The 16,737-nt window shown below is 33.1% G+C and overlaps 2 protein-coding genes across 2 annotated transcripts; one reads left to right on the forward strand and one right to left on the reverse strand.

Moving 5' to 3' along the window:
• The first annotated feature begins 9,166 nt into the window (after positions 1 to 9,166).
• LOC107891643 (uncharacterized) lies at positions 9,167 to 11,202 on the forward strand. The gene is made up of 3 exons (XM_016816486.1): positions 9,167 to 9,326; positions 9,414 to 9,532; positions 10,953 to 11,202. The coding sequence occupies exons 1-3, from the start codon at positions 9,245 to 9,247 to the stop codon at positions 11,070 to 11,072; spliced, it is 321 nt and encodes a 106-aa protein (XP_016671975.1). The 5' UTR covers positions 9,167 to 9,244; the 3' UTR covers positions 11,073 to 11,202.
• On the reverse strand, positions 11,173 to 15,543 carry LOC107891641 (GABA transporter 1). The gene is made up of 6 exons (XM_016816483.2): positions 15,308 to 15,543; positions 14,031 to 14,261; positions 12,556 to 12,653; positions 12,278 to 12,464; positions 11,816 to 12,180; positions 11,173 to 11,695 (listed from the first exon to the last, which is right to left on the reverse strand). Exons 1-6 carry the CDS (start codon positions 15,441 to 15,443, stop codon positions 11,315 to 11,317), a joined length of 1,398 nt encoding a protein of 465 aa, XP_016671972.2. The 5' UTR covers positions 15,444 to 15,543; the 3' UTR covers positions 11,173 to 11,314.
• Positions 15,544 to 16,737: the final 1,194 nt, after the last annotated feature.

Raw genomic sequence — 16,737 nt, forward strand, 5'->3', positions numbered from 1 at the left:
GTACATTATGATATTTTATTTTCATCATTAAATTTTAAATATTAAAATATTATATATATAAAATTACATTTTATGTTCATGTTAAATCATGTTAGTGGCATGATTGAAGATAAACTATAAACAATTACATATGTAATATGGCAGCCATTAATTACAAATCTCAATTTTAATTACGAATGTATTCAAATAAGATATTAAGCTTATTGCACCACCTTTATAAGCTCCTACACGTGTCTTTAGTAGTTAAACTTATACCATACATTTGTTCTAGGCTAACCTCACACCAAGCAGACTTTAGACATCAAGTAACACCATGGCCAACTCTCACTAAGCCATATCTATTAAGAGTACATAAAACTTTAGGACCATTGATTGCTTGACCATCCTAAAATGTCGTATCACCGCCATTAGAAGGAGACAAGATGTAACCTCATCGCTAGCAAGCTTAAGACGCATGACATCTTTTATCTCTTGTGTGTAAGCCCATTTACAACAACAAAGAAATCATTGTACACATAGAACCAAACACGTAGAGTCTTCTGCTTCCATCATTCCTTCCATCCCTCTCGCTCACTCATTCTCGACTTCCCTTAACTAAACCAAGCACAGCGACTCTTTGCCCCAGCAAAGGGTAAACCGCCTTCATTACCACCTCCTACTTCTCCTTATTGATTCCACTTGTTAAAAATTTGCTGCGATGAGTGTGAACTGTAATGGCAAATCTAGACCCTAGTGTTCACTCAACCAATGAGCATAACCTTTGTGGTGATCAACAGAATCCCCAAAGAGATACAACTTGTAACACTCGAATTCCTAATAACCCAAAAATTTGAGATAATAGGGGAACTAAATTACAAGAGGCCGCAAGTTTCGGCCTCTATTGAAAGAAATGAGAAAATTAAAAACTAATTTGGACAAAGTTGAGGACCAATTCTTGTTCGATTAGGATGGAAGCTGTTAGTTCCTTAGTAGGAAACATAATAATTAGCTATAGACAGTTTTCATGAGGTTGGTAATAACACAGGAAGGGTTATAAATAGCTGGGACATGCTCCCAGGGATGATTTTCTTCTTGATTCTGTTTCTTTTTCTCTTTTCTTCATCATCTTCTTCGGTTGCTCTGAAGAAGGAAAAACTAGGAAAGGCTCTGCATGGAGCAGACTTCATGAGGATGGAGATGGAAAGTAGGGAAACCAATAATTTTGTAAGATTTTTAGCCCTTCTGTGTGTGTAGAATGAAGTTATGGCGTTTCTAGAAAAGTAGGGAAAAGTAGGCTCTGTATGTTTCTAGAAAAGTGGGTTAAGCTGAGAATATTTAGTATAACCCATGATTTTTGGTTAAAATACTTAGCTGCTAGGAGAATAGAAGCTCTGGCGTTTGAGAAAGATAAGTTATAGAGACGATGAAGCTTCAGGTGAGTTTCAAACTCCAAATTTACTATTATGGTCTACGTCATTTAAGTATGCCATGTTTGTATAAACTTGAAATGTGATGATATGTGTATGCATTGCATGACTGTGGGAAAAATCGTTAAGGATATAAATGAAGATTAGGATGAGAAATGGGGAGTGAACCTATTAGATATCGTCTCGGGCTAAGCTCCGGGCCTTACAGAGGGAACATTGCGTTGTTCGAGCATCAATGTTAGGTGGTGTAAAGAAGGTAATGAGAAGAGGATTCGAGAAATAAAAATCATGGAATGATATTTACCACGAAAGCAGTATCGATTAGTCTTTTGGTGCGACACCGTAACGATGGTATATGGCGTAAAACTATAAATGAAAGATGTTATAGCTATCTAGTATGTGGTACGTAGTGTAGGGCCATAGATGAAAGATGTCATGGTAGCATGGTACAAGGTATACTGTGTAAAACCTTAGATGAAAGATGCTATGGCAGCCAGGTATGACGAGTAAGACCATGGGTGAAAGACTCCATGACATCATGAGGTAGTCCACTGGGACAGTAAGCATTGAACAGAGATAGTCCACTGGGATAGTAAGCACAGACATAGATAAGTCCGCTAGGACAGCAAACACAAGATAACGTCCGCTGGGACAATAAACATAAGAACTGTTCGCCAAGACAAGGGAAAATAGATGAGAAAGGCAAAAGACCCTAGTTTGACTACGACAACCCTTGAGTCCGCCATAGAACAAATGTGGAAAGTACGTTAGGACCTCAAGTAAGGGGTATTTGGCCAGTGCACCAAGTATTAGAAATCATGTAGGTGGAAGAAAAGTTAAGAGAAAATGATAAGGATAAATGTAAAAGCTGAAAAAGCATGGACAAAGACCTAACAAGAATTAGAGGAAGATAGGTAGTGTGAAAGCTGGCCTAATTATAGAAGTGTAAAAAGGAAAATTATCCAAAGATAAAAAATAAGGCTCCGCAATAAAGAGCCAACCGGGAGAGTTCAATGAAATTGTACGCGAGAAGCAATCTCGTGAGAAGGACGAGAATTTCACTCATAGGATAATGATTCTCTCTAAGGGACAGAATGTCTGTTAAGACTATTTCTTTTTGAGGAAAGTCTAGTGCGGTTATGCCACCATAATCTTAGCTTCGTAATGAGGAAACGAGCAAGTAAGATGGGAGACTAGTATAGTCTTATGAGTGATGGCCTGCTAAGACAATAAGTCAGCTGTTTAACACATGAGATAGGTGAGGTCCCAGTTTAGTTCTATGTATAAGGCGGGTTACTGAAAGTAATCCTAGCACTTGTATCAGTAGGATGGAACGAGAATAGGTTCACTAGAAAGGTAAGGTCTGCTGTAAGACAACAAAATATGGAAATGTTAATGAGTCCTTCGGGACTATAGCATAGAGAGATGGAGTCCACCAGGGATTGGTTCGACCAAAGCAGTTCGCCAAGGAAGGTAGATAGGTTCTAAGAACCCTTGGACGGAAATGCGAGAAAACTAATACGGAGAAATAATTTGGGAAAATAGGCGTGTAACTAAGCAAGTTAGAGGCTAACAAACACCTTGTATGCGAGGTGAATGAAGGGAGGAAAACGAGAAGTAGGGATAAGACTCGCTGATATGGTAAGGTATTAGGTATACAGTTAAGTGGAGAGTCCGACCAGAAGAAAGTTGTAACCTCTCAAACTTGGCCTAGACATTATTACTGAATCCTAAAAGTTATATTAGCCACCGAAATGGTTAAGTAAAAAGCCTAGTTGTAAAATCGCTATTTTGTTAAATTTTCAGAAAACTTAGCGTGATTACATAAAGCTTGTTAAAAATATCAGTTTGTTAGGTCATCTATTGTTAAGTTCAATTTATGAAAAGGTTGTGTCGTTTGAAATAAGACTAATTTCTTCAGAAAACCCCTTTTAAAACCTTTGTTTAACCATTACGCGGCGGGAAAAGTATTGCATTTGATTTTTGTAGAAAAGTTCATATTTTTATGTCACATTAGGTCGATTTTTAAATTTTTTTCATTTTTTGTCAAAAAATCATGCATGCAAAATCCCAGTTAAACATATCCCATACCATAGTCCATACTTAAATAAAAATTATAGTCCTAAAATAAAAATAATAAAATAAATAGAGTAATTAAGTAAAATTTATTACTAGAAAGTCCGAGATAAGGCCTTTGTATGTTGAGTCTGAGCCTAATCATGAGGGTTATCTGTAAAGAATAAACTAAGGGGTGAGCTTTAAAAGCCTAGTGTTAGTCTAAGCAATAAAAGCATTCAATTAGTCAAATAGGCACACAATTAATATAACAGTCCAATCAATTTATCATGGCATAACATCATATGAATATGGCATACTCAATGTTACAGTGAAATAATTCTACCCATCTATCTGCTACACACACGAGTTTTCCAGAACTCATCATCGGAACTCCAAACAGTAAGGACCTAAGCTTGATATGGTTAAAACCACCAATAACAATCTGCAGATAAAATTACGAGTAAAATACAGAGAAGTTGTCAGTAAAATGCAATAAATCACCCAATCTCTTCGGTATTCTGGTGCAGTGCATTGACAACAATATTACGGACTTTAAATGCTGCCACTTCTTTACGAAATTCCTCCGTCAACCACAAATACCCACCCCATCCAAATGCAATATATCATACAATTAGTAAGCACATAATGCTTTTAGTAAACATTTTGGTACAATGGCATGTTTAACATGCATGTCAATATTCAGTATCAATATATACTTTGCATACTTTTCATTTAATTGTAACAATGGCATGCTATACAAGCATTCAATACACAATTTCATCATAGACTAAAAAATCAAAGATATGGCATATCAATCATACAATCAACCAATGCGTAGCACAAGTCATACACAATTTTATTGGACCTAAATAGGGCCTTTAACAATTGAGCTTTCTAATTGATTACGTACCTTGCTTGACATTTTACTTAATTGCACTTAGGCTATTCGTCCAAGCCAAAACCAACAAATAAATTTATCATTTAAATACATATTATATGATTTCCAAACTAATTAGACATAGAGGAAAGACCCACACCTATTAAGTGTAAATACGAAGCACTAACTTAAATTTGTAACTCATAGGGCTCAGATCTGACTAGAACTCGATTATATATGTCCACAACAGAGATAATTTATAAAAACTCAACCCCTATTACCCATATAGGGTTCATCTAAAGCAATTATATCACCCAAAATTTTAGATCTGAATTAGAAAGTTAACACTCACCTTATCAGGTTTACGATAGAGTTACGAACAATTTACCAAAGTTACGACTGATCCAAATGGTTTGGATCTAAACCTTGAACCAACTAAACACAAAGGGAATGAAATATGTGAGATTTTACCATGCCATGGACCATTCGGCCATAACAAAATATAAAAGAAGAGGAAACTACTTAGATTCGAATGAATTAACTGAAAAAATTTTGCACTTACACTACTTGTTCAGATCTGACGATAGAAAAAAATGAAAAATAAGGGAAACGAATCAGAAGGGTGGCAATGACAAAGATGGTGGCTCATTGGGACGGCAACAATAGAGGAGAAAAAGGCTGTATAGGTGTGGCAATGACAGTAAAAAAACAACAAGGTTCAACTTAAAAAAAAAGAATGATAAGCAGAAAAATAAAAACAAATGAAAGAAGAAGGTGAAAAATGAGTGACACAATGGTGTATAATAGTGGTGATGGCATAAGGAATGAGGAGAAAAAGAAAAAGAAAACAGAGAACAAAGGGGAGCACTAGAGGGGGATGATAAAAAGGGTAAAAAGGGAAACAAAGAAAAAAAATCTCAACACAAAATTAGTTTAATATTTAAAAAAATTAACAACTTTTAGATAATTGAGATGATTTTTTAATATTCAAGTTAATCAAATTTTCCAGTGTTTGAGTCAGATTGAAATCTGACAACTTACAAGGGGTGGGTGGCACAAGCTTAAAAGAAAAGAAATTTGCAAGCAATGGGAATCGAACTTGGGTCACAAAAACAAACTCATTATTTTTTAACCATTAGGCCAATTACTCATTCTTGCTATAATTTTTTAACCATTAGGACTAGGTGGAATCTGCCACCCTGATAAAGAACATCTACTTTGAGCGAGCAGGGAGTTAATTTAAGTTTACTTTATTTTGCATTTGTTACCCCCGTGCGATAGGGTTTATTTATGTGTGACCTAGTGAAGGAACTCATTAAATTCATGTGAAATTATAGTAGTGTGGCTGATGTTCTTAAGATTTACGAGGTTGATTGAGGACTTAGAAGAGGGACCAAGCTAGATGTTTCTAAGAACGGGGATCGCAGGAAGATAGAGTCATGCATTGGAGGATTCACCTCAAAATTATTAACAGCAAAGCTAAATAGCACACTGAGAATCTGGATTTTTAGGACAATCAGTTTTCAGAAAAATTTTAAGAATTTCTTTGTGCACAAATAGATGGATTTAGAACAAATATTTGAGAGACCCAACACTTAACGACTTAAAGACTTAGTTGTAAAAAAGTATTATGTTAAATTTCATTATTTGATAGGTTTTATTATTAGACTGTTTTATAGCAGTTAAGTTAGTAAAAATTAAGTATAGATTCAATTGTGATACTCCATACCCAGATAAGGTGGATAGGCTGGGTGTGGGGTGTTACATAGCTAGCCATGGCCAAACAAGCATGACCTAAACTGCAAAGGAACGCTTGCATGCATAGTATAACCCCAACTAACAATATTACCAATACTTCCACCATGGTACTATAGTTACTACCTTCATGGTCATACCAATGCCTTTCACCCAATCAAAGTTCTCAAAATCCGTAGTCAAGATCCTAATAATTTATCGAAATGCAAGAGAACATGAAGGCACTTGAGCAACAATTGTCCTCTCAACAAAGGATATATGAGGAATAATAGAAGTTTATCTAAGAAAAGTTAGAAAGAAAGAGACAAATTGATATAATGAATGAAAAAATGAAAAGATTATCAAAAAGCTAGGGGCGGTCGGAAAACCCTAGAGGCAAAACCCCTAAGAATAGGAGGATAAGACATTTCACTCTACCTACAAGCAACAACGTGGTACCGGAGAGTAACTGGTCCTGAGGATAATAGTAAAATTCAAAGCTGGCAATTTAATGAATATATATTTGAGGAGAAGATACAACGTTTAAGGAAGGAAATGCAAGACTATAAAAATTTAGAATCATCTGGCTTACCCAAAAAATATACCAATGAACCATTGACTGTTGAGATACTTCGCCACCATGTTCCCCAAGATGCTTTATAATTGACGTGGGGATCCTTAGGTCATTTAGCATATTATACCAACCATATGAATAGCTTGGGCGATTCAAGTGAAGTAAAATACAAGGCGTTCTCGATGACCTTAAAAGACTTAACACAAGCTTGGTATTTGGCACTTCTACAACACTTTATCTTTAATTTTAAACAACTAGTGGACTTGTTTATGAATAGGTTTTAGCCAACAAAAGTCTTCAACATTCACTAGTGTACTTGGTGTCAATCAAACATTAAGAAGATAGTTCTTGAGAGATTTTGTAAAGAGATTCAACACAACAACAATGATCACCAAAGATGTACCAAAATATTTTGCAATTCAGGTCATCATGTTAGGTATTAATCATAAATTTTTGAAGTATAATTTAGTCAGCAAACCACCTATGAAGCTATTATTCTTTTATGAGATGGCTCATAGGTTCACTGAAAGTGATGAAATATAGAGAGTAAACACTCATGTTCAACGAGAACTTCAATGAACCTTAAGAAACTTTGGCAATCTAGACAATGTACACCACCACTTAGAGATAGCTTAGAAGAGACTTCTCGAATCAACCATACTCAGGAGGGCAACAAACTTATAGCCCAAACAACTCCTCTAGGCATCAGAAAACTATTAGGGATGACGATTCATGGTTTCTTTTTGATCTAAACCACAAATCCAATTTAGGATTTCCCATATGAGAGGAAGCAGATGAAGGCTCCAATTGAAGGCATAAAGATTTACCATTTAGTCTTTAATACTAACTATCACTTAAACTTATTCCAGGCCTTTTATGAATATTATTTCTATTTCGAAACTTGATGTTTTTGGGTTTAATGTTAAGTTTAGACATTACTGTTTCAATTTATTTAAGAACAAAACTATTATAGGACCTGAAACCTCATTGATAGTATATATAAATTGAAACTAGATAATACTGTTATGAAATCATTGCTTGTTGGTTATAATAATGTTAAAATTAAACGTGGTATAGTAAATGAAAATTCTGCTTACTTGTGACATAAATATTTGGATTATGTATCCAAAGAAAGACTAAAAGATTAGTGAAGAATGAGATTCTATCATATCTAGATTTGACTGATCTTAGTGTACGTGTGAATTGTGTTAAGGAAAAGTAAGACAAACATAGAAAGAAAGTGCCAAAAAAAATTACTCAACTTCTTAAAATGACACATATTGATATACGTAGACCCTTTGTTGTTAAAACTTTTAAAGAAGATAGTAAAATCGTATAGAGATGGTAAATATTATGTACGACAATAAATTTATTAATTAGTGACAGATATTCTATATTATGCTTAAAATATTTATATTATACATTAATGCATCATTATCTTGTTTAAAATTAATATTATACAACTTGTTTTTGTAATTTGTTACAATCTAGTCCAACAATTTCAAGCTTAATTAGCATGATTCAAATTAATAATCCAAAACAATTGAAAACAAATTAAATATTTCAGGTGTTTAATTTAACCAAAATATAAAATTTATATATGCAATTAAATCATATCCAAATCTTATACCATATTTATATTATATCAAAATACCTTCATAATTTTGAAATTGGCTTAATGACAAATTTGATCACTAACAGTTACATATTTTATAAAAATGGTCCTAATTGTATTTTTTAGCCTTTTTTAGCCATCAACCTTTTTGCTTTTTTTCAAACTATTTTTTCTAATAGATTTGATGAAAGTACTATTAAAAAAAATTAAAGTGGATGATGTGGAATATTTTTAATGAGATGTAATGTATTACTTAGGTAATCCAATAAAATAATTACATGTGAAAAATAATGAAATAAATAAATCATACATGAAATTAAAAAATAATTCTTAATTTAAAGAAAATAAACTTAATTATCTAAAAAAATATTTCAAAATGAAGAATGCATATATTTGTTTACTAAGAGGTTTTAAAAAGATAATTAATAAATCAAACTAAAAATACTGAAGGTGTTATTATCTAAAAAAAATAACTATTAATTTAAAAAAAATAAACGTGAAATGAAGAATACATACATTTGTTTATTAATTGGTTTCAAAGAATGCATACATTTTCTTTAAATTAAGAGCTTTTTTTTTTAAACTTCATGAAATATTTATTTTATTACTTTCCATATGTAATTATTTATTGGGTTATCGAAGTAATAAATTACAGCTCATTAAAAATATTCCACGTATGAAATTTAACATCATTCCATTAACAAATCATCAAACCTGTTCAAAAAAACAAATTGAAAAAAAGAACAAGAATTGATGGCCAATAAAGACTGAAAAATATAATTAGAACTATTTTGACAAAACATATAAATGGTAGTCACCAAATTTGTGATTAAACCTTTTGAAATCCATCCCTTTCTACTATCAGAATGATTTTTCCATTTTCAATTTTTTTTTCCCAATAATGGTGTTTGGGCCTAAGCCCAACTACAACCCAAAGACATAATTTCGACGCCAGCGCGCAAGATTGAAGGAGAAGAAAGATGAGTGCCGAAAAGGAATCCTCTGTCTCTCAACGTCGCTTGTCCTGCACTAAATGCTTCGACGCTCTCTGGTTTTGCTATTGTATACCTCCCTCTCTCTAATTTCCCTTTTCTTTTTACCAATTTCAATTTTTTTTTGTATGAATTGATTCGATAATTCGTTGGGCAGCTCCGGTTCATCAATTGCAACAGTATTACAGAGAAGGAGTTTTGGATAATTGCTATGGAAAATGGAGTGCTCTTTGGGATTGTTTGTATTTGAAAACCAAGCCCTCTTCTCAACTCCAGGTTCATTTTCCTCTTTCTTTTAATTTCTTTTCCGATTTAAAAATATTGCAAAAAGATTTAAGGAAAAACTATTATTTCAATTTATATTTAATTTTTTAGCTTTTAATTTGTTAATAAGCTACTTAGTGGTTGCCTTATGCTTAAATCGTGGTTCATAAGCTAAACGCTGATTGGAGGAATTTATCGAAGATGAACTATCAACAAATAAATGTAATGTCTCTTTCAATTTGAGCAGCCACTGATCACAAATCTCAATTTTAGTTGCGAGTGTCATCCAAATAAGATATCAAATTCTACTGTGAATCCTAATGGCTTGGGATTAGCTTGTTTTCAATTGTAATGTTAAACTAGGTCTTTCTGTAGTATCCTAAATCTTCCATATTTTTGGGAATTGTAAATGGTGCCCTAAATCTCTGAACCATAATGAAAAAAAGATAGCATTTTCACTTTTAGGGTTTACATATCAAAAACCGACTAGTCGTAATTTTATTGTTATGTTTCGCATGCTGTGAATTCATCTCTTCAATAATGAATTAATGAGAAGTTCCAAAATGTTTAGCTAAGTTCAAACCTGTGTTATACGGATATGTGTCCTATATGAGTATACTTATTCTTTTTAGAGTTATTTCTTATAATTGGAAGAGCATACTCTTTACTCATGGTTGAATATGTGTTGAACAAGGCTTTAGGGAAATGAAGGGGCTGAGTAATATAGATTCAAAAGATTTTAACCTTTATCTCAAAGTATATTACTATGATAACTAAGACTAGGTACAGTGGAAGACAAAAAGATGACTACCAGTTGGGATATAACCAAAAAATGGTTAAGTGGGTAAGCTGGATATTGCAAAGGAACTTATGGGGGGAAAAGACTCACCATTTCATCTTAGCTAAAGAGTGATTACCTTTTTCATATGTGCTTAAATGGTTTGAATAATTTAGGTACACAGAATAAAGGAGTGTGGAAAAGCTCATGCATGTTTGTTTGTGAGGAACTTGAAAAGACAATAATTGCTAGAAATATAAATAAGTAAATACAATTATTTCTTAGGTGAAGAGGCAAGACACTGACATCCGCACTGTTTAGTTAAAAAAAAGGAAGTCCTTGATGCATTTTGATGGTGACAATTGAAGAGAGTTATTGATATGGCAAAAGTTAAAGAAGTGCCTTAAGGCCTAAGCTTGGGTGTTATACATTTGTTTATGGGGGTGGGGGGGGGGGGTAAGAAAACTTAGCATGTCATTTTCTGAATGCTAATGATGATAACATTCATGTAAACGGAACGATGACTAGGAACTGTAGAGAGGTTTATTGACAGCCCAACCATTGGTTTTTTCCATGTAGACAAAACTTAAATTGCAGTTGCATTTTACCTGTGCTATCTGTTCCCCAATAATGAACTGGTCCTGCTGAAAACAGGAAATTCTGGAGGCTCGTGAGAAAGCCGAGTCTCATATTTGGACATTTCGGACACCCGAAGAAGCACAAGCTTATTGGAAGCAAGAATTTGGACATTTAAATGGTCGAGAATCGAAATAGACTTTAATTAAGCTGCTTGTTGCAGACTTACAGCTGAGTTTTCTTGTTTTTTTCCCCTTTAAGTTCCAGTTGTTACCTTTTAGCTATTACAATAAATCAATTTAAATCAAATATTTGATTCTTTCTGCAATTTCACTGAATTCAATCAACATGTGATGGCATAACAGGCTCTCCCTCCTTTACTTTTAACGAGGGATCGACTAAATATAAGGCCAGCCATTGATAAACTTGGTTGGATTATATTATACATTAGCAAATAATCGATAAGTTTTGGCATCAAGAACTATTTGTCTGACTGCTGCAATGGCTGCTATAATTGCCAGTGCAGAGAAAACCACTGCAATGGAAACATTCAACCAAAAAACAAGACTCCGCTTCGACGGCTTAAATGTCAAGTTGAAGAAAATGACAGGTAAGATGAAGTCAAGGGGCATGAAACCGAAAGCTCCAATGACGGCATTGATGTCTCCAAAAAATGGAAGCATAGCTGCAACTGTCGTGGCTATAACAACAGATAGTGATCTCGAGACTACCCTCGGGATAACATTACGGGCAGACAACTCTTTGCTCTTTGGATCTGCAAATGTTCTTTCCAGCACTTCATTTGTTGGCTGCAAGTAGACCTGTGACAAAAACCAGAATTTTATTATTGAATACATGAACCTATGTTGACCTGACACACATGTACCTGAAGAAAAATGAAGAGTCGGAAAGAAGAGGGGGAGGGAAAGATATGCGCTCACCACGCCAACTGCTGATAGTTGGAGAATAGTAAAGAGGTTGGTCATCAAGATGAACCATTTTGGCACCAAAGGATTCCCATCATCCAAGAAATTACTGAGTAAAAGGCCTTCAGAATGGTTGCCAAATGCCCAATAACCAGTGATGGCAACAGTGAAGAAAGTAATGATAAGTACCGTGTAACAAACACATAACCCTTTGAACATCTTCCCCTTCACCGGTGGTGCAATTGTTGCCTGAATTTCTGGAATGATACCATTGCCATAAGTTGTGGCAATAATGGCGATAGCATTGAATATTCCGAAAATTTGGCTTTCGGCGTCACCTTTCAGGCCATAATCCTTTGTTGGTCCCTTTGAAGAATTCCCTGGAATAACAAACAAACAAACAAAAAAGCCATGTTTAATTAATCATTAAATCAAACAGATGATGGAAACAAGTTCTTATTGTATCTCCAGAATTACCTATATATATGGAAGCAGCAGCGGCACAGGCACTATAGGCAAGGCATAGAAACAAGGATATCAAATTAATATGCCTTAGTGAGTGAAAAGATGGGATTTGAGCTAAAACCAGCATCAAGAACCCAAATATAATAACGAATTCGTAAAGCTTCATACTCCCATTTGGTTGTGATAGCAAGTAAATTGCCTGCAAAAATCGGAAACCATGTTCAATCATCTTAAGCATAACTAATTAATAAATAGGAATTTTTTGAAACTAGAGAAAACAAAGGAGTTACCTTCATACATTGTCCTCCCAGAAGAGTGCAAGCAATTACAGCACCATAGCAGACCATGAATTGAATTGGCCCAACATAGTACCGACCCCATTTTGGCCCTGCACAATACAATGTGTTACAAGAGCTGAATTTAAGCTAGCAATTTTTTTTTTATAATTTTCAAGTTCCAAAAATATGGTGCTCAGAAATACATGAAAATTTATTTGATTCAGAGTTAAACAACTTCACAAATAGGAATAAATAATTGCATATGACTTTAGATCATAATAGAAACAAACACACATCATTCATTTAACTCTATTTGTAGAGTTCACTCACAATGAACAAAATACTAACTTCATATATAAAAAAATAAATAGATAAAATATTAATTTTTGTAGTTTAAATTTAGTTTGGTAGCCCCAAAAAAGGGAAAAAAAACTTTATTATTCTCACTTAGCTTTTTTTTTACAACAATACTAAATTAACTCTAGATACATATATATATTTATTTTAAAAAAATTTAAAAATAAAAAATAACTATTTAGTATATTAAGGGTGAAAGTTTATAATTTCAAGTATCCTTAATTAATATTTCATGGTGCTATGAAAATCAATGCTTTAAATCATTAGTAATAAAGTTTTACGAGCTACATTAAAAATAAAATAAAAATAAAAATGAGATGTATACATCAATAATATAAAAAATAGTAATTCTAAATAATATATATATATATTATATTCATATGCGCTATGTACATATTGCAGATCGTGAGATAAAATTATTAGAAAAGAACAGTCCATCCGCAAGAAAATATGCCTATATTAAAATAAAGGACATCAATTGGTTTTACACCATGCTATTGTCCTTGAAATTGTTGGATACCAAACTTTCCACTTTTTCCTCTTTCAATCAAAATATTTTTTTCCCTATATAATAGCTATAAAGAAATATTTGAACAAAACTTTCAGCCAAAAAAAAACTATATAAATATTTAGTTAATAATGATAACAGGACGTATGTTCCAGTGCGTTGAAATATATTTTTCTCTTATTTAAAAGTTGAGAAGGGCTATAAATAGTTCTAAATCTTATATATATATAAAAAGAACATATATAATAATAACCTATAATAAAATTAATATTAAAAAATAATTATTTTAAAAATAATTGTACGAATATTAAATAATTTGGAGCCATTCAGCGATTCACAAGTGTAAGGCTGACATTTACTGGGTTGGCATATGAAGTATGGGCAAGCTTGGTCATAGCATTGGCATTTAAATTTCTTCATTTATTTATTTGGTAAAAAGGACAGGTTTTTGTGAATCAATAATGCAGGGTCAAATATGTATTGAGTAAGTTCATTTATTTATATTAATCTTTTTTATTTTTCAATATACATACATTTTTTTACACATTTAGAAAAAAAGACAAAAAAGAGAAAGAAAGGGTGAAGTAATTTGGAAATATTTGTAGGAGGGGAGAGTGGTTACCCAAGATTTCATTGGCCATGTCTCTGAAGCGAAGATGTCGGCGACCCAATTGAGCATGGTGTTCAAGGACAAGAGACAGCAAGTTGTAAGAGTAGAAAGTGACCAAAGCTCCGACCACCAAACTTATAATTCCGGCAGCCCATCCGAGGCAGGTGAATGCAAATGGGAGGCTGAGAAGCGGTGGTGCAACAATTGATGTGGTCAAGTGGTAACCACAGTGCAGCCATGATCCTATATGTTCAACTAAAACATGTTAATTAAACAATTCAGACTTCACTTGGCTACGTAAGCTTGAGTTCCTGTTTTCTTTTTGACCATCTTTCAACACACATTTCTAAATTTTACCAGTTGATAAATAAGAAAATAATAGAAATAAAATAAATTAAAGGTCAATGATATAATACGCTGAATTTTTGGTTTTAAACTATAAGTCTTCAATCTCGATAAAATCTTTATGATAAAAAAAGAGTAATATTCCAAAAAAACCAAGAGTTCATGCATGTTCATTGGTGCATTTATTATGAACTATATTATGAATCTTTTTATTTGAAAATTTTTATTTTAAGTTATTCAGCCGTTATTTTTTTAAATAGTGCGACTAGCGAGTTCTAAGTAATGATTTGACGATCGGTATGGTGGATCAGTACTTATCTGATGGTTAATGTCAGAGATCGAAAAAGAAAACTGCTTGGATTTTGGTTTGTAAACTCGTGACTTTCAAAGTTGATTTATGAAAAAGATTGAACTGTTAAAGAGAAAAGGAAATAGATATTTCATTTAGTGCAGGTGGTGCGAATAGAGAATGCCATACAAGCGATTTTAATAGTTTAATAGTTCAATGATTTAAATAAAAATTTTTAAATAATTTAATGACCATTTTATAATTTTTTAAAGTTAAAAAACTAAAACGTAAATTAACTAATAGTGTAATAACTTTGGATATAATTTACCTTTTTCTATATATTAATATATAAAATAATGACATATTAGGAAGAAATTTTAAAATTTATTTGATGTGATAACATTAAATTTATCGATGGTATATGACTGAATATTAACTCCATAAAGAATAAGAAATAAGAAGTGTTGGAGTTTGTGTCTATGATATAAGAAGGCAAAAATTGGTGAAAGAGAGAAAAAGGGAGAGCCAGAGAAAAACAAAGAAAGAAAGTCGAAGATTTTTCTTGAAAAGCAAATCAAATCAAAGCAATGATCATAAATTATAAGACATGGTTGGAAATTAAAGAGAAAATAGTAGAATAGAATAGTGAATACACCTTTGGATTTAAGAACAAAGAGAGCACCAGCATCGAGCTGTTGATGAGTAGGAGAAAGGTGCTTGTGGTGATCATAATCATCTTCTCCAGCTTCATGTACCGCTTTGGAGTTTGCACTGTTTCCCAAACTACCCATCTCTCCCTCTTTCTCTCTGGGATTTCGATACCAAAAACAATGAAGAAGAATGAAAGATGGGTTTGGAATTTAGGTCCCCAAGATGGAGGAATTATAAACTAATATATTTATATAAATAAATAAAATATTACCTCTTTGGGTATGGTGTCAAGTCAACCATGTTACAGCAGCCATTCACACCCATCCGTTGGTCATACAATAATGACAAACTCTGTATTGTATTTTCTCAATATATATAAAATACGAGTAGATTGATGGAAATATCCTTAACCATGTACATTATGATATTTTATTTTCATCATTAAATTTTAAATATTAAAATATTTTATATATAAAACTACATTTTATGTTGATGTTAAATCATGTTAGTGGCTATCAACAATTATATATGTAATATCGCAGCCATTAATCACAAATTTCCATTTTAATTACGAATGTATCCAAATAAGGTATTAAGCTTTTTGCACCATCTTCATAAAGCTCCTACACGTGTCTTTAGCAGTTAAACTTGATACCATACATGTGTTCTAGGCCAACCTCAGACTTTAGACATCAAGTAACACCATGGCCAACTTTCATAAGTCATCTCTGTTAAGAGCACATAAAATTTTAGGACTATTGATTGCTTGACCATCTTAAAATGTCGTATCACCGTCACTAGAAAGAGACAAGATGTGACCCCACTACTAGCAAGCTTAAGACGCGTGACATCTTTTATCTCCAGTATGTAAGCCCATTTACAACAACAGAGAAACCATTGTACACATAGAACCAAACACGTAGAGTCTTCTGCTTCCATCATTCCTTCCCTCCCTCTCTCTCACTCACTCTTGACTTCCCTTAACTAAACCAAACACAGCGACTCTTCGCCCCAGCAAAGAGTAAACTGCCGTCATCACCACCTCCTACTCCTCCCTAATATTGATTCCACTTGTTAACAATTTGTTGCGATGAGCTTGAACCGCAACGGCAAATCTAGACCCTAGTGTTCACTCAACCAATGAGCATAACCTTTGTAGTGATCAACAAAATCCCCAAAGAGGTACAACTTGTAACACAAGTAAAGTAAGTAAATTTTTGAAAATAAAAATATATAAAATTAATTTTAAAATTGATAAAGAATCACATTTAACCCAAAATAAATATATGCAAAAAGGCCATCAATTGGTTTTAGACCCTTTAGAATTGGAGTCCAAAGTGGTCACTTCTATCATTGTCAATTTTATACGTTAAAATCTTACTCCATATAATATATATTTCACAATTAAAAAAGAAGATAGTCGCTACCCATGAA

This window comes from Gossypium hirsutum, chromosome D09 (genome assembly GCF_007990345.1).
Source record: "Gossypium hirsutum isolate 1008001.06 chromosome D09, Gossypium_hirsutum_v2.1, whole genome shotgun sequence".
Lineage (NCBI taxonomy): Eukaryota > Viridiplantae > Streptophyta > Magnoliopsida > Malvales > Malvaceae > Gossypium > Gossypium hirsutum.